Genomic DNA, 22,950 nt, shown 5'->3' with positions numbered 1-22,950 from the left:
GGAGTGGTATTTATAGTTTCTTACTCCATGAAAAGCATGATCTTTTTTTTTTTTTTTTTTTTTTTTGAGACGGAGTCTCACTCTGTCGCCCAGGCTGGAGTGCAGTGGCCGGATCTCAGCTCACTGCAAGCTCCGCCTCCCGGGTTCACGCCATTCTCCTGCCTCAGCCTCCCGAGCAGCTGGGACTACAGGCGCCTGCCACCTCGCCCGGCTAGTTTTTTTTTTTTGTACTTTTTAGTAGAGACGGGGTTTCACCGTGTTAGCCAGGATGGTCTCGATCTCCCGACCTCGTGATCCGCCCGTCTCGGCCTCCCAAAGTGCTGGGATTACAGGCTTGAGCCACCGCGCCTGGCCAAAAAACATGATCTCTTAATGCTATAAAGAAGACGAGGCTGGGCACAGTGGCTTGCGCCTGTGGTCCCAGCACTTTGGGAGGCCGAGGTGGGTGGATCACTTGAGGTCAGGAGTTTGAGACCAGCCTGGCCAATATGGTAAAACCCCATCTCTACTAAAAATACAAAAATTAGCCAGGCATGGTGTTGGGCGCCTGTAATCCCAGCTACTTGGGAGGCTGAGGCAGGAGAATTGCTTGAACCTGGGAGGCGGAGATTGCAGTGAGCCGAGATGGCACCACTGCACTCCAGCCTGGGCTACAGAGTGAGACTCTGTCTCAAAAAATAATATTAATAAAATAAACATTTATCGGTCAGGTGCAGTGGCTCCCGCCAGTAATACCAGCCTTTTGTGAGGCAGAGGTGGGACGACTGCTTCAGCCCAGGAGATTGAGGTCAGCCTGGGCAACACGGCAAAACCCTGACTCTACCAAAAATACAAAAATTAGCCAGGTGTGGTGGCTCATGCCTGTGTTCCCAGTTACTGGGGCTGCTGAGGTGGGAGGATCACTTGAGCCCAGGAGTTTGAGGTTATAATGAGCTATGATTGTGCCACTGTACTCCAGCCTGAGTGACAGAGCAAGACCCTGTCTCAAAATAAATAAAAGAGAGAGAATCCAAGAAAGTCCAGACTTTTAGATATTAAAGCACACACGTCTAAACAACTATGTGTCGAATTTAAAAATTAGCTGGTGTAGTGGCGCATGCCTGTAGTCCATTACTCAGGAGGTGGAGGTGGGAGGATGACTTGAGCCTGGGAGGTCAAGGTTGCTGTGAGGCCAAGATTACACCACTGCACTCCTGCCTGGGTGGCAGGGTGAGAACTTGTCTCAAAAAAACACACGCGAAAAAAATAAAAAATAAAGGTATAAATAGGGTTTCCTCTTTCATGAAAAAAATAGTAAAATAGGAAACAAACATGATAGACACTTGCTTGAGAAAAAGTACACAAGCCGGGCGCGGTGGCTCACGCCTGTAATCCCAGCGCTTTGGGAGGCCGAGACGGGCGGGTCAGGAGATTAAGACCATCCTGGCTAACATGGTGAAATCCCGTCTCTACTAAAAAATACAAAAAACTAGCCGGGCGAGGTGGCGGGCGCCTGTAGTCCCAGCTACTCGGGAGGCTGAGGCAGGAGAATGGCATCAACCCGGGAGGCGGAGCTTGCAGTGAGCTGAGATCCGGCCGCTGTACTCCAGCCTGGGCGACAGAGTGAGACTATGTCTCAAAAAAAATAAATAAATAAAAATAAACAAATAAATACATCTCAAAAAACAAAAAAGAAAGAAAAGAAAAAAATACTAAATTGGCTTAGGAAGAAATAGAGAACCCATCTGGCCGTATAACTATCGAATAAATTGAAACAGTGCCATAGAGGCCAGCACGGTGGTGTACGCCTATAGTCCCAGCTATTCCCGAGGCTAAGGTGGGAGGATTTTTTAAGCTCAGAAGGTTGAGTCTAGCTTGGGCAGCATAGTAAGTCTGGTCTCTAACCCATCTCTTAAAAACAAACAAACAAGGTACCACCGAAAAATCGGGTCTAGGTGTGTTTTTTTCAGGCAAGTTCTACCATAAATTGCAGGAAGGGGATAATCCAAATATTATGCTAATTTTTCCAGCTAATTAAAAAAAATTAAAGCAATTTTTTTGTTTGCTTGTTTATGGTAGAGACGAGGTCTCACTATGTTGCCTAGGCCGCTCTCCCAAAGTACTGGGATTACAGATCAGGCCATCATGATATCAAAACCATAGAGGACACCGGGCGCAGTGGCTCACGCCTGTAATCCCAGCACTTCGGGAGGCCGAGAAGGGTGGATCACCTGAGGCCAGGAGTTTAAGACCAGCCTGGCCAACATGGGGAAACCCCATCTCCACTAAAACTACAAAAATGAACTGGGTGTGGTGGCACACGCCTGTAGTCCCAGCTACTCGGGAGGCTGAGGCACAAGAATCCCTTGAGCCCGGGAGGTAGGGGTTGCAGTGAGCTGAGATTGAGCCATGGTGCTCTAGCCTGGGTGACACAGCAAGACCTTGTCTCAAAAAAAAAAAAAAAAAAAAAAAAAAGGCCAGGCGCGGTGGCTCAAGCCTGTAATCCCAGCACTTTGGGAGGCCGAGACGGGTGGATCACGAGGTCAGGAGATCGAGACCATCCTGGCTAACACAGTGAAACCCCGTCTCTACTAAAAAAAAATACAAAAAACTAGCCGGGCGAGGTGGCGGGCGCCTGCAGTCCCAGCTACTCGGGAGGCTGAGGCAGGAGAATGGCAGGAACCCGGGAGGCGGAGCTTGCAGTGAGCTGAGATCCGGCCACTGCACTCCAGCCTGGGCGACAGAGCGAGACTCTGTCTCAAAAAAAAAATAAAAATAAAAATAAATAAAAATTAAAAAAAAAAAAGAAAGCCAAAGGGAGGGGGGACCAGCCATGGTGTGGACCTGTGGTCCCAGCTACTGGAGAGGCTGAGGCAGGAGGAGCACTTGAGGCCAAGAGTTTGAGGTTACAATGAGCTACGATTGCACCACTGCAGTCCAGCCTGGGCAACGCAGCCAGACCCTGTTGCTAAAACAGACAAATCAAAGACCTGTTACCTACTTACAGGGAAGAGGCAGGGGGTGGCAGGGGAGGGGGAGACTGTCACCAAAATACCACGGGTTCAATCCAGGCCCTGCTGTTCGCTGCACAGAAACCAATCACTGAGACCAGGAGCACCGCCTAGGAGAAGGCTTTAAGCCGGCTGCAGCCAAGGAGATGGGCGCTCAGTCTCAAATCCATCTCCCTGGCCGACTACAATGAGGGGTTTGCAGAGCAGGGAAGCCATGTAACTAGGTGTGAGAAAACAGGAATTAGGGGCAGCTAAAGGAGAGGAGTTGGTCAACAGGAAGCTGGTGGTTGGTCAGGCAATCTTGACAGTGGGGGGTCTGGCATCTCATTGCCAAGATACCGTGATCTGTTGGGTTTTAGCTCTTTCATTCTATCTGGGAGCCCTCACGGTTGGTTTTCTGAGAAAGGAACTCAAATAGGACAAACGTCACTTTCTCAAATTTTAAGATTAGGAGGATCAATCTCTGTGTTTATTCAAAGAAACCATAAACATCGGTTCCACGAGACAATTGAGCCAGTTTCAAAATCAAAGAGGGCCAAAGCCAGGCAGGTGGCACACACCTTTAGTCCCCAGCTACTCAGGAGGCTGAGGCAGGAGGACTGCTTGAAGCCAGGAATTTAAGACCAGCCTGGGCAACATAGTGAGGCCCCGGTCTCGAATAAAAGGATACAGGGGTCTGGGTTTGGTGGCTCACGCCTATATCTTAGCACTTTGAGAGGCCAAGGCAGGCGGATCACTTGAGGTCAGGAGTTCGAGATCAGCCTGGCCAACATGGCAAAACCCTGTCTCTACTAAAAATACAAAAATTAGGCTGGGCACGGTGGCTCATGCCTGTAATCCTAGCACTTTGGGAGGCCGAGACGGGCGGATGCTCAGGAGTTCGAGACCAGCCTAGGAGCAACATGGTGAAACCCCATCTCTATTAGAATGCAAAAGCCTGGCGGCGAACGGCTGTGATCCCACCTATTTGGGAGGCTGAGTCAGGAGAATTGCTTGAACCAGGAGGCGGAGGTTGCAGTGAGCCGAGATGACATCACTGCACTCTAGCCTGGGCAACAGAGGAAGAGTCTGTCTCAAAGTAAATAAATAAGATAAGATAAAATTAAGACAAAATGCTCATGGTGCCAGCTGGAGCCATCATTCAGAAAAGAATTTGGCGCTTGCTAGAGAAGCGGAACACACACTTGCCTGACAACCAGCAGTTCGGTTCCGGGATGCTCCCCAGAGAAGTGCTCACAAGAGCGCACGTGCGGCCGGCGCGGTGGTTCACACCTGTCACCCCAGTACTTTAGGAGGCCGAGGCAGGCGGAGAGGCCAGGCGCAGTGGCTTACACCCGTCATCCCAGCACTTTGGGAGGCCCAGGCGGGCGGGTCACCTATGGTCAGGAGTTTGAGACAAGCCTGGCCAATATAGTGAAACCCCATCTCTACTAAAAATACAAAATTAGTCGGGCATGGTTATGGGTGCCTGTAATACGAGCTGCTCGGGAGGCTGAGGCAAGCGAATCACTTGAACCCGGGAGGTGGTGGAGGTTGCAGCGAGCTGAGATTGCATCACCGCACTCCAGCCTGGGCGATAGGGCCAGACTCCACCTCCAAAAAAAAAAAAAAAAGAGGCCGGGCGCGGTGGCTCAAGCCTGTAATCCCAGCACTTTGGGAGGCCGAGACGGGCGGATCACGAGGTCAGGAGATCGAGACCATCCTGGCTAACACGGTGAAACCCCGTCTCTACTGAAAAATACAAAAAACTAGCCGGGCAAGGTGGCGGGCGCCTGTAGTCCCAGCTACTCGGGAGGCTGAGGCAGGAGAATGGCGTAAACCCGGGAGGTGGGGCTTGCAGTGAGCTGAGATCCGGCCACTGTACTCCAGCCTGGGCGACACAGCGAGACTCCGTCTCAAAAAAAAAAAAAAAAAAAAAAAAAGACGCAAGTCCCAGAACACCACGTCCAGCACATCAGAGACCACTGATGGGGTCCTGCCGCCGCTCTGGCATTGCTCTTACCAACTGTGCATATGTGCACCTCCCGTTCTGCTGTGTCTCTGACCTCGAAAAGGACAGCACGGGCTTCCCCGCCTCCCGGGGGCCTTTGCGAATTCTGCTCTCCCCAGGCCAGTCGGTGCCCTCCCCATGGAGCTCACTGTGCGTGCATGGAGCCTGGCATGCTTTGGGCCCACAGGAGGTACTCAGCAAGCGTTTGTTGAATGACTTAATGAGTACCTGAAGAGAGGGAGCAGTGAGTGAAAGGCCTTTCCCAATTAAATAATTATGGTGTTTCGGCCCCAGCACAAGTTTCTTTTTTCCTTTTACTTTTGAGATGGAGTCTCGCTCTGTCGTCCAGGCTGGAGTACAGTGGCGCGATCTCGGCTCACTGCAAGCTCCACCTTCCAGGTTTATACCATTCTCCTGCCTCAGCCTCCCTAGTAGCTGGGACTACAGGTGCCTGCCACCATGCCCGGCTAATTTTTTAGTATTTTTAGTAGAGACAGGGTTTCACCCTGTTAGCCAGGATGGTCTTGATCTCCTGACCTCGTGATCCACCCACCTCAGCCTTCCAAAGTGCTGGGATTACAGGAGTGAGCCACCGCGCCCAGCCCACCACCGGCTAATTTTTGTATTTTGTATTTTGTAGAGACGGGGTTTCACCATGTTGGCCAGGCTGGTCTTGAACTCCTGACCTCAAGTGATCCACCTGCCTCAGCTTCCCAAAGTGCTAGAATTACAGATGTGAGCCACACAGCACCAGTTTCTGATGGGGAGACTGAGGCAGGGCAGCCAAGATCTCAGCAGGCCTCAGGAAAGCCCCCTCCCTGGGAGGTCTAAGCCCTGTTTGGGAGGGAGGCTCTGAGTTTCCTCCCCCAGGGGTTCTCCCCTAACCTCTCTGCATCCACATGTTTCCAGCTCATCCTGGGCCAGGACATGTGCAGCACATCTGGAGCCCCCATCCCCTAGAGGGTCTTGGAGGCCGAGGGCTGCCCCACCCAGAGCCCCCCTCCACCCCTTCAGCTCCTGCCAGCTTCCCTCTGACGCTCTCCCAAGTCCGCCTTCCAGGGGCCCCGAGTCCATGCCAGGAAGGGGCGTTTCCCCGCCCTCACTCTGTCTCAAAGAGAGTTCAGCCTCAGCCTTTGTCCTGGCTGCTCTCGGCTCCCTGCCTCTCCCTCCCCAGGCGAAGCTGGGCACTCGGCCATGAGCCTGTCTCCCCAGGGCAGAGTCCAGATCCCCTCTCCCTCCCCATCCTCTCAGACCTGGCAGGCCTCCTGCTCCCTGGCCCAGGCTTTTTGTCCATGAAAAGAGTCCAGAACACCAGAAAGCCCTGCTGGGCCTGGAAGGACGTGGGGGCACCGCAGGCCAGTGGGGGTCATAGCACCCTGCCTCTGGGCTCCCTTTGTTCCTTCCTTTTCAGGCGTGATGTGCACTGTGCGTGCCTCTCCCTCCTCTGGGCTGTCTGGGGTGGAAGAAAGGCCTGGTGTCGGTGGGGGAAACTGGGGCCTGGGGCCTGGGGCCTGGAGCTTAGCACTGGCCACACCCAGAGACTGTCTGCTGGGGCCCGGCCAGGCTGGGCTGTGAGGCTGTGAGGCAGCACAGAGGCTTCCCAGGGTTCCCACCCCTCCCTTTGGGGTCCTGAGCTGGAAGAAAGATGCCTTTGCTGGGCCCGTGGCGCCAGACCCTCAGCCCAGGCAGCAATCCCGGCACAACTGTCACTGCCCGTTCCAGAAGGCCATGCATGGTCTGGACCCTGCCCTGTGGGGGCTGCCCTTTGGGCCCCAGCAGCCCGCACTCCCTGGTGGCCTTGCCTCGTGGCTCCCTGACGCTGTGAGGCTGGAATTATTGGGACAAGAATTCCCACTTTGCAGCAGGCGCGAAGGGGGCGGCCCCTGGACGGGCTGGGATGCGGGACCTGTGAGGCCTCAGAGCCGAAAGGCCAGCCATGTCGTAGGGCTGAGGGGGCAGGGCTTGCTTCTAGGGCCAGCTGCGCTTCGCCTGCCCCAGGTCTCCCCAGAAGCCTGGGGACGTCCCCGTTGCTGACCCGCACCCCAAACCTGGCCTGGGGACCCTCTTCCTTGTCTTTCAGGCCGTGTAGAGGCCCCGCCTGCTCCCGTCCTGGGGCAGCCTCCTCTGGCCTCCCAAGCCCAAGCCTCTGGGTCCCTCAGGCCGAGGGGCAGCAGCAGCGGCCGAGGCCTTGGGCTGGGAGGCAGGGACCTTTGGCCCAGTCTATGCTGCTTCTCTTCTGTTTCTAGGCTCGGTGTGACCTGGGCCGTCTCTGCCCTTCCCCGCCCCTGCGTCCTCACCTTCACCTCAGTACAGGGCCCAGGTGAGGTGGATCTGACTGGGCCTCAAGGGTAGGTCCGGCCTGGGTCAGATGAGTGTCTCTGGAGCTGCCCTGCGCTAGCTCAGCGCCGCAGGCTGGCGGATCCTCGCTGGCCGGGAGGGCATCCCGCAGGCCAGCCTGGTCCTCACCAGCCCTGGGAGTTGGCGTCAGGGCCTTGCTCCACAAGCAGGTGCTGACCCTCGGCTTCCTCCTGAGTCCCCAGCCGGGGGCCCGCGTGGCTCCGCAGCCGACAGTGCCTCATTCCTGCCAGCGAGTCTGGCCTCCTTTCCCGGGCACGGGAAAAGCGCGGCTCTCCAGAGCCGGACCCTCCGAGCCAGCCTCGCCCGCCCACCCCCACGCCAGGTCTCCTGCCTCCACGGCCGGGGGATCCCCTTGCTGAGTGGGCGGGAAGGGGAAGGTGGGCCGTAGCCGCGGGACGCCCGGGCTGAGACCCGGGAGAGGGGGGAGCAGCGCCGGTGACTCAGCCGCGCCCGCGTCTCACCTGCGCGGGCCGGACCGCGGGAGCTCGGGCGCAGAGGCGGAACCCGTCCGCCCGTGGGCGTGGCCGGTGGTGGGCGGGACGGGGGCGGGCCTCCCGCCCGGCCTCCCGCCCCTCGTCCCGCCCCGGGGTCCCTACCCCACGGTCCCGCGGCCCAGCCCGCCTCCGCCTCCGGCTCCCCGCACTCTCTGGCTCCACGCGTCGTCCTCCCGCGCGCCCGCCCGCCCATGGCCGGGAAGGTGCGGTCACTGCTGCCGCCGCTGCTGCTGGCCGCCGCGGGCCTCGCCGGGCTCCTACTGCTGTGCGTCCCCACCCGCGACATCCGGGAGCCGCCCGCCCTCAAGGTGCGCGCCCGGGCACCCAGCGCAAGTCCGGGGAGCAGCGGGCCGGGCCCGGGAGCCGGGGAGGGGGTGCGCGGCTGGGAACCCGAGCAGAGTCAGCCCAAGACCCCCACCGCGCTCTGCTCCTGGAGGGCTGGGTGGGGTCCCGGGTTCCGCGCTTTGCGCTCCCCAACCAGGTACGCGGGGTGGCGGTGTCGCTTCCAGGACGACGCGGTGCCGGAGGAACAAGTCCCGGGAACTCCGCGCTCGCCGCGAGCCCGTCAACGCAGCCCAGAGGCTGTGTCCCCGCTCCCGGGATGCAGCCCCGGCGATGCCCCCTGGGTGCTGCCAGACGCCCGCCCCCAGCCCTGTGCGGGCCTCCAGGGGCACTCTGGGCCACTTCTGCCCTGTGCTGCCGCCCCGGAGGGTGTGGTTAGAGGCACATCAACTGGGTATTCAGCCCAGATAGGGATCCACAAGCCCAGGACCCCCTCTGGGACACAAGGGTAGCCCAGAGAGAGAGGAGGGCTTGACCGGAGCAGCCCTGGCAGGTCCTCAAAAAGTTGGAGCAGGCTAGCCTGGATCTCCACTCCAGCAGGCCCAGGGACCTCCTGACCGGCCCCTTTAACCCTTTATTGGGCTTGTGGAGGGTGGGGTGGAGAGCCAAGCCCCCCAGCCCGATGGGGAGTCAGAAGCGGGCAGCTCTGCGGTTCTGCAGGATGGCTGGGTGGCGGTGCACACCCTGGCCTGTTGATGCTCTGGGCTCTGGGGAGACCTTGGTGGGGATGGACTGGTGCAGCCCTCTCACAGGCTGGAATTGGCCCCTGGGCCTGGGAGACTGGTCCCCAGCTTTCCCAGTGGATCCAGGATGCTGGGGCAGGAACTGGAAAGGGGCATTTACAAGCTCGTGCCACCCAGGTCTGCAGGAACGCCCACCCAGCGCCCCCAGCAGAGCAGGGCCAGCTTCTCTCTCTGGCCCTGGCTTGGAGGCCTAGGGAAAACGTGTCTTTAGAGCCCACCTGGCTCTGAGGCCCACGGCCAGCCTTGGCGGACCTTCTTCACCTGGGCCCCGCCTCCTGCATCCTGGGCCCCGCCTCCTGCATCCTCAGGTTGGGTCAGAGGAGTTGGAAGGAGAGAGGGGAGGAAGGAAGAGGGGAAGAAGGAAGAGGGACTCTAGGGGGCTCCTCCTGCAGCAGAGCTTCCTCTCCCTGAGCCTGGGGACCTTGTGCCCCAAGGAAAAGTCCCTGGGGACCCTCTGTCCCTCTATCGCTGACTCAGTCCCTCAGTCTGCCCTTGCCAGGAAGGCTGCTGCCCAGACCCTGGCATGCTGGCTTCAGGTAGTTAGGAGGGAAGAGTCACCTCCCCCCGCCGTTCTCCTTCCAACCACAGTTGTCCTGGCCTCCTCTGAGCTTTAGCATGAGGCTTGGCACATGACTGCGTGTAAGGGGGTGGCAAACTGGAGGCACCCAACTTCACGTTTGGTGTCAGGGTGTCAGGGCCCCCAGACACACCAGGCTGACTCCCTTCCCCTCCCCCCAGTACGGCATTGTCCTGGACGCTGGCTCTTCACACACGTCCATGTTTATCTACAAGTGGCCGGCAGACAAGGAGAACGACACAGGCATCGTGGGCCAGCACAGCTCCTGTGATGTTCCAGGTGAGACCCAGCCCAGCCAGCCCAGCCAGGACATCCACTCACTGCAGGGTCTCTGGGGCCCTCTCCAGCCTTAGCCGGTGCATTTCCAAGCACTTAGGGCCTTCTGCTTACTGTTGGGTGGGGCTCACTCCAGGCAGAAGCCCTGGAAAGAAAGACAGGCTGGGCCCCCTCCGCCTGGGTGGGGCCAGGAGTCGTTTGCATTCTAGAAAGGAAGCCCAGGCAGCAGGTAGGAGGAGGTTTGGGCCTTGCCGGGCCCAATATTGCCTTCTGTGCCCCAGATGGAGCAGGAGGAGGTCTGGGGGCCTGGCGGGCATACCCAGGCAGGCCCCAGGAGGCCAACTTGGGTCGACCATGCCCAGGGCTTTGTCCTAGCCCCTGCACTCACACCCTCTCGGCAGGCAGCAGCCTCGGTCTCTAGGTGGCGGCTGGGCCCCTTTGCTCTAACCTGGGCATTTCTGGGGGCTTAAGCTGGGAAGGTGTGCCACCTGGTCAGGGAGCCCATGGCTCCTACCCCCACTCTCACTCTCCTGGCCTACGGCCCACCTAGGGGCTGCTCGTGAGGCACAGGTTCATCTCTCTGCCTTCCTCTAGGCGGGGGCATCTCCAGCTACGCAGACAACCCTTCTGGGGCCGGCCAGAGTCTTGTTGGATGCCTTGAACAGGCGCTTCGGGATGTGCCCAAAGAGAGACACGGGGGCACGCCCCTCTACCTGGGAGCCACAGCGGGTATGCGCCTGCTCAAGTGAGTGTGCCTGTGCCCTGGCCCTGTCCCCATGATAGCTTTTGGCTGTGACCCCTTGTGGGGTGGACCCCGAGTACTGCCACAGCAGGCTCACAGCCACCTGGGGAGGAGGCCTCTTGGAGTTCTCTGTGTTTTGCAGCCTGACCAATCCAGAGGCCTCAACCAGTGTGCTCACGGCAGTGACGCACACACTGACCCAGTACCCCTTTGACTTCCGGGGTGCACGCATCCTCTCGGGCCAGGAAGAGGGGGTGTTTGGCTGGGTGACTGCCAACTACCTGCTCGAGAACTTCATCAAGGTGGGCCCAGCAGGTAGCCAAAGAGCCAGGGGGCGTGGGTGCCCTCAGTCCCTGGTTGACCCCACACTTCCCTCTCCACAGTACGGCTGGGTGGGCCGGTGGTTCCGGCCACGGAAGGGGACGCTGGGGGCCATGGACCTGGGGGGTGCCTCCACCCAGATCACCTTTGAGACGACCAGTCCGGCTGAGGACAGAGCCAGTGAGGTCCAGCTGCGTCTCTACGGCCAGCATTACCGAGTCTACACCCACAGCTTCCTCTGCTACGGCCGTGACCAGGTCCTCCAGCGGCTGCTGGCCAGCGCTCTCCAGGTGCCCCTCCACCCTGGCTGACCTGCATTGCACCGTCCCCTCCTGGAGCGGAGCCTGGACAGCCACCGTGCTGTGGAAAGCTTCTCCAGGCTGGGCTTTAATTGGCTGGAAAGACAGGTGGGAGGGTCAGAGCGTGAGCAAAGGGCCAGTGGCTGGGCTGGGCCTGGAGAAGGGAGGGCCAGGGACGTCTGTCAGAGGGAGCCCGGTCAGGGGCGTTGGGATCTGTCAAGCAGGCAGTGGGGAACCATGGATTGCCCCTGAGCACAAAAGTGAGGTTGCCAGAGTGAGACCTGGGGGAGGTTCGTCAGGCTGGCCCCCTGGAGCGGCGGTGGTGCCGCCCTGTCATGCTGGTGATTCCCCCAGACCCACAGCTTCCACCCCTGCTGGCCAAGGGGCTTTTCCACCCACGTGCTGCTCGGGGATGTGTACCAGTCACCATGCACCGTGGCCCAGCGGCCCCAGACCTTCAACAGCAGCGCGCGGGTCAGCCTGTCGGGAAGCAGTGACCCCCACCTCTGCCGAGATCTGGTTTCTGGGCTCTTCAGCTTCTCCTCCTGCCCCTTCTCCCGATGCTCTTTCAATGGCGTCTTCCAGCCCCCAGTGGCTGGGAACTTTATCGTGAGTAGGGGCAGACGGGTGGCGGCAGGTGCCCTGAGCTGCTGGGGTCTGCTCACAGCGTGCCTGTGCCCCCTTACAGGCCTTCTCTGCCTTCTTCTACACGGTGGACTTCTTGCGGACTTCCATGGGGCTACCCGTGGCCACCCTACAGCAGCTGGAGGCCGCCGCAGTGAACGTCTGCAACCAGACCTGGGCTCAGGTGAGTCCCGCTCCCCCTCCTCCAGGGCCGTGTGGAAGGGCTCAGCCTTCATGTCCGCATACCTCCCCAGCCCTGCATGGAGGGGCCTCTCGGAGTACCCGCTGCAGTGGGGGCCATGGCAGGCATCAGGCTGACTCCAGAGGTGGCGGGGATGTGGCCGGGAGGCTGTGAACAAGTCGGGCGGGCTGGAGAAGCTTTGCCAGGCCCGACCCTCATCCCAGATCTGGAGGGCAGAGGGGAGGCCGGTGCCCAGGTTTCTGGCTCTGCCACTGGTCCCTCCATGGTGCCATGCAAGGGAAGATGGAAGTAGGGCTGGGCACAGGGAGTGTGCCCACTGGAGACTCCAAGAGAAACGTACGAGCTGTGCCAGGACTGGGGTGGTGAGCGAGGCCCTATCTCGTCCTCCCAGGGCCTAGTCTCAGACAGACTGGGGTGGGGCAGGTTGGGACTCAGGCCTGGAGCTCCTCCTGTTCCCCTGGCCACACACCAACGTGTTGCTGCCCCTGCTCCCTGGTGGCCATGCCTGCTGTCCCTCCTCACTGGCCTTCCAGGCTGGCTGGGGAGGGATGGAAGCGTGCCCAGCCGGGGGTGCCCCTTAGACTCGGGCTTGCCATTCGTGTCCGGGCCTGTGTGGTGGTCTCTGGCCTTGCACCGCCGGTGTGTGTCTGGGGAGGGGTGAAGCACGCCGCCGGCCCCCTCTCCCCGTGGGGCGGAGACCTCCTGGTGGTCGCCTGCCTGACTGTGTCCTGCCCGCATCCCAGCTGCAAGCTCGGGTGCCGGGGCAACAGGCCCACCTGGCCGACTACTGCGCCGGGGCCATGTTCGTGCAGCAGCTGCTGAGTCGCGGCTACGGATTCGACGAGCGCGCCTTCGGTGGTGTGATCTTCCAGAAGAAGGTGGGCTGGGGCCGGAGCGGAGCGGGGCCGCCCTTGGGGGGGCGGGGCCTCTCGGGAGCTGAGGCCACGCCCTTCGCCGCAGGCCGCGGACACTGCAGTGGGCTGGGCGCTCGGCTACATGCTGAACCTGACTAACCTGATCCCCGCCGACCCGCCGGGGCTGCGCAAGGGCACGGACTTCAGCTCCTGGGTCGTCCTCCTGCTGCTCTTCGCCTCCGCGCTGCTGGCTGCGCTTGTCCTGCTGCTGCATCAGGTGCACTCCGCCAAGCTGCCAAGCACCATTTAGGGGCCGGCGGGGGAAGCTGTGCCATCACTCCCCCCACCGCTGTATCCCCACCCCTCCACCCACCCCCACCCCTGTACCTACCTCTCTCCCCTGTATCCTGCATTCCTCCACCCACCCTCTATCCCCCACTCCTCCACCCTCCCACTGTATGCTCCATCCCTCCACTCCAGCACTGTATTCTCCATCCCTCCACCCCACCCTCAGCGTCTCTGCCCCTAAGGCAGCCCAGGAAATGGGAACTGAGACTCTGGTACCCACAGGGGCCCCAGTGGGCAAAGAGCGATCAATCCAGCTCCCTGAGCCGCTTCAGCCTGGGCGTCACTGCAGGCCCCGTGCTCCTCCTCCTCCTCCTCCTCCTCAGGGCTGGGTCTCCAGGGAGTGGGGCCTTGGTTCCGAGAATCAGCCCTTAGAGGCTCCGTCTGTGGGGTCTGCGTCTTTACTGGGGAGGGTCACAGCCCACGGGCTGGCAGCCAGCCCAGCACCTACTTGTAAAAGTTTTGTAATAAAAAGATTTTCCTAGAGACGTGAAAAGAGAGTGTCTGTGGGATGGGGCATCCTTGCTGTGGCCTGTGCCCCACCTTCCCGCCGTTCTGGCAGCACAGGCCTACCCCTGGTCCTGAGGGTGGACACCAGCCCTCCCTACTGTTTTCTGCTCTGGAGCCAGGCCTGGGGCACTGGCTGCTCCCCTGCTGTGCCGTGGCAGCCTAGAGTAGCTGCAGGAATGGTTGGCCCGAGGGAGCATTCCTGGGACCTTGAGTCTTCTCTGGCCAGCAGAGTTCCCCAAAACCATCACATCCAGATCTGCGTTGGTGACCAAGGCCAGACTGGAGGTTGGGTCCTAGTACAGTGAGCCTGTACCACTCACTGGAGGGTAGGGGTCAGGGAGGTGGTGGAGAGCGGGTGGCAGCCAGCCAGGCGGCTTCCTAGGGGGCAGTCAGTGCTGGTAGAGAGTGGAGGGAGGGCAGGTCCTCATCAGGAGGTGGCACAGGGGTGGGAGATGAGATCAGGACCAGGACCCAGAGGCAGGAATCTTGCACAGAACCTGGCTGTGGAGCCAGGCCATGCACTGTCACAGGGCAACTTGCCCTTCTCACCTGGGACTGCGTGTCCTACACTTCCAAGAGGCATCCTGCAGCCCCGGCCAGGCCCCGCAGCCCCTCCCCAAGCCAGTCTTCTCCAGGATGGGAAGGCCTGGTCTTGCCCACTCGCCTTCTCAACTTTCTGGGAAGTGAGCTTAGACGCTGTCTTTCTGTTCAGTATCCTGGGAGGATGGTGGTTCTTATCCTGCTCCTCCTTCCCCCCTACACCATTTTTTTTTTTTTTTTTTTTTTTTTTTGAGACGGAGTCTCACTCTGTCGCCCAGGCTGGAGTGCAGTGGCCGGATCTCAGCTCACTGCAAGCTCCGCCTCCTGGGTTTGCGCCATTCTCCTGCCTCAGCCTCCCGAGTAGCTGGGACTATAGGCGCCCGCCACCTCGCCCGGCTAGTTTTTTGTAGTTTTAGTAGAGACGGGGTTTCAGTGTGTTAGCCAGGATGGTCTCGATCTCCTGAGCTCGTGATCCACCCGTTTCGGCCTCCCAAAGTGCTGGGATTACAGGCTTGAGCCACTGCGCCCAGCTTTTTTTTTTTTTTTTTTTTTTTTTTAGTCATTTGATAAACCTGAGGGCAGCCAGCCCCAGCTTTGGAGTTCTGAGACTGGAAGGACCAAGGGGACATCCCGGGTTGGAGGTCTCACTCTTGTTCTCTGAATGACTAGTCGAGGGAGGTTTCTAGTGGGATGGGATGGGCGTGCTCTTGGGAGGCAACAGGTGAGGTGCAGGGGGGCATCAGAGATGCCCATTGTCAGCTGGGCACAGTGGCTCACGCCTGTAATCCCAGCACTTTGGGAGGCTGAGGCTGGCGTATCACCTGAGGGCAGGAGTTCAAGACCAGCTGAGCCAACATGGTGAAACCCCGTCTCTACTAAAAATACAAAAATTAGCGCAGCGTGGTGGCACGCGCCTGTAATCCCAGCTACTCGGGAGGCAGAGGCACGAGAATCACTTGAACCCGGGAGGTGGAGGTTGCAGTGGGCCGAAATGGCACCACTGCACTCCAGCCTGGGCGACAGAGACTCTGTCTCAAAGAAAAAAAAAATGCCCGTTGTCCTGGGGGAGCTAAAGGGTTCACCTGGGGACCGTGAACACCTTGGACAGCTCCCAGCTGCAGTCCTCAGTGGCTCCGGGTCACTCTTGCCCCCTGGTGGCCTCACTGAGCGCGGCCGCCAGCTCCAGCCAAAGCTGCAGTCGGGGCCGGGGCCGTTCTGCGTTCCTGTATTTGCTTTTCCCGCGAGTGGGGGTGCCCCTGCCTCTGTGGGCACACCTGTGCCTCCCTGCGCACCTGCTCAGCTTGTGAGCACCTGTCTGCGTGAGCCCGGCGCTCCTGTGTCCCTGTGCGCTCGAGAGGCTAGGCCCATACAGGTCCTCTGCCCCATCGCGGGTGCGGGTGAGGGGCTGAGAGTCCTACCGGGAAGAGGCCAGAAGGGAGCGCATCCCGGAGACACCCACCCGCGGCCCAAACCCAGCCGGACTTCTGGGAACTGCACCGGCCCCGGAGGCCGCAGGTGCCGAGACACCCTGAGGCCGAGAGAGGTACAGAGCGGCCCGGAGAGGGGACCAGAACTGGAGCAGGGGGAGGGGGTGCAGCCTGGAGCCGCCCTCCCTCCCCCGCAGGTGGAGCGCGCAGGCGCAGTCTCCGCGCGCGCGCCTCGCCGGCGCCTCCATCCCGGATCCTTGCTGCAGCGTCAGCGCCGCCGCCCGTGCCTTTCCTCTTCCTCCTCCTTCTCCTTGGCCTCCGCCTCCTCTTTCCCCTCCGTCCTCCCCGGCTGCCTCCGCTGCTCCCGACGCGGAGCCCGGAGCCCGCGCCGAGCCCCCGGCCTCGCGGTGCCATGCTGCCCCGGCGGCGGCGTTGAAGGATGGCGACGCCGCTGCCTCCGCCCTCCCCGCGGCACCTGCGGCTGCTGCGGCTGCTGCTCTCCGGCCTCGTCCTAGGCGCGGCCCTGCGTGGAGCCGCCGCCGGCCACCCGGGTGAGCGAGCGCGCTGGGCGCAGGCCGCGGGGCGCCCCGGGGCCGGGATCGCCAGGCGGGGACCGGGTTGCCGGGCGCCGCCGCCCTTGTCTTTCCCAGGCCCGCAGGCCCTGCAGGCCTGGTCTGCTAGTGGCGGCGGCCGCGCCTCGCCCAGGATGGAATAAACAGGTCCGGCGGGAGGGCGCAGCGCGGAGCCTCGAAAGGCCGCGCCGGATGGGGTTTCTGCCGGTTCCCGGAGGCGAACCTGAGGTTCCTGGCTTCTTCCGCAGGGAACCCGTCTGGCTCAGGCCTCGGTGCCGCGGCCATCTGGCTCTGGGCGGGCCCGCTGGGAGTCTGCCTGCGTCTCTGTGTGTCTCCGTGTTCGGGGCTCCTGCGGGTGCGGGCTGGCCCTGAGTGCCCGCCGGCTTCGCTGCCCGTGCGCGTCCCGGGGTCGGGGCCTAGTGCTACTCTGCCTGTCCTCACTCCTTGGGTGGCGCTGGGCACCGGCCTTGTGCGCCATGGTGGGCGCTGAAGTTCCGGGGACACTTGATGGCGCCGGCTCGGGGTCCTGTTCTAGCTTCAATGTGGGGAGGCTGTTGTAGCCTCAGAGCCTCCTCCTGCAGCCCCTGCCCTCGAGGGCACTGGCATTCTCTTTGGGACTGAGGGCTGCAGGTGGACTCCGGAGGAGGGTGATAAGCCCAGGGTCCAGCTGCACAGATGGGTCCTGAGGTTCCAGAGAGCAGAGCTCCCTGCAGGAACCCAGGATGCAAAGCTGACCTTTTTCTGGGGGGACTGAACTGGGAGACTGTGACTGCATTCGTGCAATCCTCCTGGCAGCCCTGCAGAAGAGGTACTGCGAGCCCATTTTACAGGCAAGGAAACTGAGGCATGGAGAAGTTAAGTGGGTTGTGGCACAGCTGAGGCGCTGACCTGGGCAGCCTGGTTCTGCATGTGTGGTCTCAAAGAGACCAGAGTGAGGCCGGCTTCCTCCTGGGCACAGTGCCCCTGGATGGGAGGTGGGCATGAACAGGACAGGCTTCCGAGAGTCAGAGTGTGCTCGGCCAGGAAAGGCGGAGGCCACCTATTCAGGAAACGGGGCTGCAGTTGCTGTGCTGAGCCCGGGTGGGTGGCGGGTGCCAGTCCTCAGTTCACGGGCCTCTGCAGCTTCATGTCTGCCTCACCAGGAGACCTAGCAGGGCCCTCCCTAGGCAACCCCCCTACTCCCAGTGCCCAGTGCTTGGAAGGGAGGGCCCTCAGGCAGCCCAGACGTTGAGTGGTGGGGGGTGCCAACTACTCTCTAGCTGCTCTTGTTCCTGAGACCTCTCAGGAGGAGGAAGTGGGGGATGGAGGCTCCTGGGCTGGGGAATAAGGGTCTGGGAGGGGCCTGGAACCCAGACCCTAGAGCCAGCTTTGTACCTCAGGCCCCTGCCTTTGGCATGGTGGACTCTGGGTTATCAGCACAGGGGTAGGGACTGCCTTACTCGCCAGGTGCCAAGCTGGCAGGTGGGCCCAGGGCACAGGTTTAATGTTTAACATGCCCAAGTCCCGGCCCACTGATACTGAGGCTGCTGCCCCAGGTCATGGAGGGTGGGCAGTGCCTGGCATTGGCTCCTGTGCCCACCTGCCACTGCAGCTGCTGAGGCTGCTGGAACTGCCTCGAAGGGAAGCCGACAGCCTGAGGGCCCTGAGTGTCAGGTTACCAAGGAAACCAAGCCAGCCAGCCAAGGTCTGGAGAAGGACAGATGCCCCGTGTGGCCCCAGTGGCCCGCCTGCAGTGTGCAGTGTGGGGCTGGGCAGAGAGGAAGAGTCCTGGTTAGCCCGAGGTCCCACCGCAGACTCCCCAAGCAGGGTTGATGGCCCTGCTGGGGTTCCCCCGGCTCCACTGGCTCGCCGTGACTGGGGACATTCTTTAGCTTTGAGACAACTCAGCTTCTGCATCCCAGAGGGGAAACTGAAGCAGAGGGCTATTGCTCTCTCGCCCAGTTCTCCAGCACCAGGATAAGACTGATTAGCCACATGTGTCAGCTGGTACCGTGGCCTGGGCCCCTCATCAGCGAGATGAAAGTGTGGTCAGGAACTAGTGTCTGGCCTGCCGTCCCCAGCACTGCCAGCCTTGGCCTCCTGAGGCCCTCGGGTGCCACCTGGCCCCTGACTGCAGCCCCTGGTGGTGTGGCTTTGGGAGTGACCTGCCTGTGTTCTGTGTCTGAGGTCAGTGAGGCCAGCAGACTCCATTTTAGGTCTCCTTGGTGCCTGGGGGACAAGCCAGAGGCTGGAGGAGCCGCGTCCCTTCTTCCAGGCTGCGCATTTGTTCAGTGCCGGGTTCAAGGCAGAGCCGCACGGGAAGGAGAGGCCTCTGGCAGCATCGTTTGCTGCTCCCCAGAGACAGACCTGGGCCCTTCCCTCTGGGACTTCCAATCTGGATGGGGTTCCTGGCTCGCTGTGGGGCATGTTGAGGCTGGAGACTGGGCTTGTGGGGCTGCACGGCCCTGCCCAAGAGAACTCAGCACTGCCTGGACAGTGAGGCTCAGCTTCTGAGTTGAGGGCTCTATCAGGCCTGGAAGTGGACCTGGGGAGAGGGAGGGGCAGGGTAGTTCTGAGAAGTTCTAGGACTGTTTGCTTCCTGATTCTGAGCCCCTGCGGCAGGGAGGAAGGGCCTGTCCAGAACAATGGCCAGAACCAAGCCTGGCCAGCTCCCGGCCAGCTCTGGGGGTGTCATCGCTGCCATGTGCAGGGGCCGAGCCCTGCGGGGCCGTGAGCCGGCCCTGCCTTCTGCTTCCTTCCCAGATGCAGCCGCCTGTCCCGGGAGCCTGGACTGTGCCCTGAAGAGGCGGTCACGGTGTCCCCCTGGTGCACATGCCTGTGGGCCCTGCCTTCAACCCTTCCAGGAGGACCAGCAAGGGCTCTGTGTGCCCAGGATGCGCCGGCCTCCGGGTACGAGGGCAAAGGGGGAAGTCGATGGGGGGATGTCCCTGCGTGAACCTCTCCCTGTAAGAAGCGGCCGGCCGGGCACGGTGGCTCACGCCTGTAATCCCAGCACTGTGGGAGGCCCAGGCAGGTGGATTTCTTGAGGTCAGGAGTTCAAAACCAGCTTGGCCAACAAGGTGAAACCCTGTCTCTACCAAAAATACAAAATAGCCGGGTGTAGTGGCGCATGCCTGTAATCCCAGCTACTCGGGAGGCTGAGGCAGGAGAATCGCTTGAACCTGGGAGGCAGAGGTTGCAGTGAGCCGAGATTGCACCACTGTACTCCAGCCTGGGCGACACAGCGAGACTGTGTCTCAAAAAAAAAAAAAAAAAAAAAAAAAAAAGTCTCGATGCCCAGGCCTGTGCCAGGTGGTCCCAGCACCCCTGGACCTTGTGGGGTGTTGGGTCCAAGGCCTGGGAGATCCTCCTTCACTCTCCACGAAGCTTCCCATCCTTTCCAAATGGAGCTGGACCCAGGTCTGGGGCACTCAGGCCCTCCTAGGGGAAGGGCTGTACAATAGGAAATGCTGGAGTGGCCACGGGAGAGGAGGGGTCCATTCTCCCCGGGCCTGGGCTCTGCAGGGTCTGCCCAGAAGCCCTCCAGGCCCCCACTTCCCCGTCCGCAGGCAGCTTGCTCTTTTCCGCCACTCACTGTCCTGTCCACCCGTTGGCACATGTTTACGCGTGCTGGCACGGCTGGGTGCTGGGTGTGACCCACCTGCCAGCCTGAGCCGCATCTGTCGGGATGGTCAGTCACTGAGTGACTGTAGGTATGGTGAGGGCTTTGCTCAGAGGTGCTGGGGGTGGGAGCAGCAGCGGCTTCCCGGAGAGGGTGTTGAGAGGGGCACTGAGAAGCGGCTGTAAGGGTCTGTGTGGGCTCATCGCCTGCCTACCGGGGAGCGTCTGCCTGGACTGTGCAGCCCACAGTGGGCACCACTGGGGCCCTGCCACCAGCCCCACCCCTGACGGCTGCCCCTGTTCTCCTGACGACCTGGGGAGGGGACCCGGATGCTTGACTTCCTTCGGCTTTCCCGCACTCCTTGGGGAGTCACTGCCCCTCTGCCTGAGAAGGTGCTTGGAGGTGGGGAAGCAGAAGGGGCTGTGCTGGCCAGCCCTTTATGGACATGGGTTGGGGCGAGAGATCCCACTCCTTCCTCCCCCTGCCCGGTCTTTGGACATTTCCCTAGCACCTCCTCCCCCTTGCCCTGCCCCCACTTTCCGGGAAGCACTGCCCCTCACAGGAAGCGCCCACACTGTCACCATGGCAATCCGGGAGGGAGAGGGCCCCCAGGCGTGTTCCAGTCCTCAGGCGCCTGGGAGGAACCTGCCAGGAACAGGGAGGCCGGGCCTGGGGCTACTTCCTGGACGGGGTCCCTCCACCTGATGGTCCCTCACCCTCCCCAGGTGGGGGCCGGCCCCAGCCCAGACTGGAAGATGAGATTGACTTCCTGGCCCAGGAGCTTGCCCGGAAGGAGTCTGGACACTCAACTCCGCCCCTGCCCAAGGCCCGACAGCGGCTCCCAGAGCCTGGTGAGACCCCCGATTCCCCTGCCCCATGGCCTTGTCCCGAGCCCAGTGCTCTCGCTCTAACCTGTCCTCTCTTACAGCCACCCTGGGCTTCTCAGCACGGGGACAAGGACTGGAGCTGGGCCTCCCCTCCACTCCAGGAACCCCCATGCCCACGCCCCACACCTCCCTGGGCTCCCCTGTGTCATCCGAGCCGGTGCACATGTCGCCCCTGGAGCCCCGGGGAGGGCACGGCGACGGCCTCGCCCTCGGTAGGTCTTGGTCGGGGGTGGGCAGGGGCGGCAGGGCCCCCCGCAGAGGCTGCCCTCACACGCCCCCTTCTGCAGTGCTGATCCTGGCATTCTGTGTGGCCGGCGTGGCTGCCCTCTCCGTAGCCTCTCTCTGCTGGTGCAGGTGAGCCAGCGGCCGCGGGCAGGGCAGGGAGGGCACCACATGCTCAGAGGTCTCAGGCCCCACTCCCCACAGGCTGCAGCGTGAGATCCGCCTGACCCAGAAGACTGACTACACCGCTGCAAAGTCCCCTGGCTCACCTGCAGCGCCCCGGATCTCGGTGTGTGGCCCTCTTCGGCCCTGAGGCTCCCGTCCAACTCTGACCGCCACCTGACCCTCACCCCCTCCCCTACTCCTTCCCACAGCCTGGGGACCAGCGGCTGGCACACAGCGCGGAGATGTACCACTACCAGCACCAGCGGCAGCAGATGCTGTGCCTAGAGCGGTGAGTGGCTGCCCCGGCCCCGCCACCCCCTCCCACCCACCTCCCATCCCCACCTCCTCCTCCCTTGGTCAACTTTACCCTGGGCCCTGCCACCCTCACCTGCACCCTCACCTTCACCTCCCCTGCCGCCCTGCACCCTCACCTCCCCTGGCCAACTTCACCCTGGGCTCTGCTCCCCTGCCACCCCAGGGCTGAGGTGGGCTGAGTGCCCACTTCCAGACTGGGCCACTGGCACCTCGAGGGTGTGGGGAGGACCCAGCGATCCCCCCCCACCCAGGCATAAAGAGCCACCCAAGGAGCTGGACACAGCCTCCTCGGATGAGGAGAATGAGGACGGAGACTTCACGGTGTACGAGTGCCCGGGCCTGGCCCCAGTGAGTGCCTCAGGGTGTAGGGAGGGGCATACCATCTCCTGGGGTTTCCTCCCAGCAAGCATGCCCCCAGTCCACCCACTGCCCGGCCTGACACCCACGTTCGCAGACCGGGGAAATGGAGGTGCGCAACCCTCTATTCGACCACGCCGCACTGTCCGCGCCCCTGCCGGCCCCCGGCTCACCGCCTGCGCTGCCATGACCTGGAGGCAGACAGACGCCCACCTGCTCCCTGACCTCGAGACCCCCGGGGAGGGGCAGGGCCCGGAGCTTCCCACTAAAAACATGTTTTGATGCTGTGTGCTTGTGACTGGGCCTTGGGCTTCAGGCCCTGGGATCCCTTGCCAGGGAGACCCCCAAACATTTGTGCCAGGAGACCTCCTGGTCCCCTGCACCTCTCCTGTTCGGTTTGGACCCCCAAACTGGAGGGGCAGGGAGAACCGTGGAGCACAGGAATGGGTGGGGAATTCTAGAGACAAAAGCCAATTAAAGTCCATTTCAGACCTGCGGCTTCTGCCTGTGTTGCCGGCTTGTGTTAATCTTCCGCCGTCTCCATCCACCATGTGGGGCCCTGGTAGATGGACCTTTGAGTGGGGGCCCTGGCGTCTGCTCTTGCACCCCCGGAGGGTGGAGGCCTTTCTGTCCCCTCATTAGGAGGACCTTCCTGTCCCGTGGAGCTGGGGGAGAGGCCACAGGATCATCCCCACCCTCCTCAGCCAGGCCTCACCCCTGCAGACCCTTCTACTCAGGTGGGAGAGGGGAAGGGTGCAGCATAGGGCTGGGCCAGCCCAGAGTTGGTTCTACGGTCCGAAAGACCCCATCCTGTGTGATAAAGAGGGCTGGAGCAGGGGACAGTCCACACACACCTGGATGTGGGTGCCCATCACCTCCAGGCAGAAGGAAAATGATGCAGACATTGAGTCTGGGTTTCTCATGAGGACCGCGGACGTCAGGCCCTGCAGCACGCGGAGAGGGGATGGCAGGCAGAGGTACTTGTGTGACACCAGCTATGCACAGCCAGGTGGACTCATGGGGCCAGGTGAGGGGTGTGATGGGAGAGGCCTGGACACCTGGAGCTGGGACTTGGCCCCTCCTAAATTTGGAGCAAAGTGGCCCCAAGGGAGGGTGGGGGACCATGTGGTCAAAAGTGCCCAGATCAGGCCAGTACCAGGTCAGGGTGCAGGGGCTGAAACTCTGTGTCCCACTGAC

At 61.4% G+C, this 22,950-nt stretch overlaps 2 protein-coding genes across 3 annotated transcripts; both read left to right on the top strand.

The window, feature by feature from the left end:
• The first annotated feature begins 7,951 nt into the window (after positions 1-7,951).
• On the top strand, positions 7,952-13,641 carry ENTPD2 (ectonucleoside triphosphate diphosphohydrolase 2). Its single transcript, XM_050760097.1, has 9 exons — positions 7,952-8,140; positions 9,656-9,773; positions 10,365-10,515; positions 10,655-10,814; positions 10,896-11,123; positions 11,487-11,741; positions 11,821-11,940; positions 12,702-12,836; positions 12,919-13,641. Exons 1-9 carry the CDS (start codon positions 8,024-8,026, stop codon positions 13,120-13,122), a joined length of 1,488 nt encoding a protein of 495 aa, XP_050616054.1. The 5' UTR covers positions 7,952-8,023; the 3' UTR covers positions 13,123-13,641.
• A 2,195-nt stretch (positions 13,642-15,836) lies between these two features.
• Positions 15,837-22,251, top strand: NPDC1 (neural proliferation, differentiation and control 1). 2 transcript variants are annotated; one of them, XM_050760219.1, is made up of 9 exons: positions 15,837-16,185; positions 18,949-19,095; positions 20,533-20,658; positions 20,736-20,906; positions 20,982-21,048; positions 21,121-21,205; positions 21,291-21,370; positions 21,648-21,744; positions 21,851-22,251. In XM_050760219.1, the coding sequence occupies exons 1-9, from the start codon at positions 16,074-16,076 to the stop codon at positions 21,941-21,943; spliced, it is 978 nt and encodes a 325-aa protein (XP_050616176.1). In that variant the 5' UTR covers positions 15,837-16,073; the 3' UTR covers positions 21,944-22,251. The 2 variants fall into 2 exon arrangements, with proteins under 2 accessions (XP_050616176.1, XP_050616175.1); XM_050760218.1 differs by lacking the exon at positions 15,837-16,185 and having other exon boundaries at positions 16,618-19,095.
• Positions 22,252-22,950: the final 699 nt, after the last annotated feature.

The sequence above is a fragment of the Macaca thibetana genome, chromosome 15 (assembly GCF_024542745.1).
Source record: "Macaca thibetana thibetana isolate TM-01 chromosome 15, ASM2454274v1, whole genome shotgun sequence".
NCBI lineage: Eukaryota > Metazoa > Chordata > Mammalia > Primates > Cercopithecidae > Macaca > Macaca thibetana.
The sequence above is the reverse complement of the archived record's forward strand: the minus strand, read 5'-3'. Positions and strand labels throughout refer to the sequence as shown.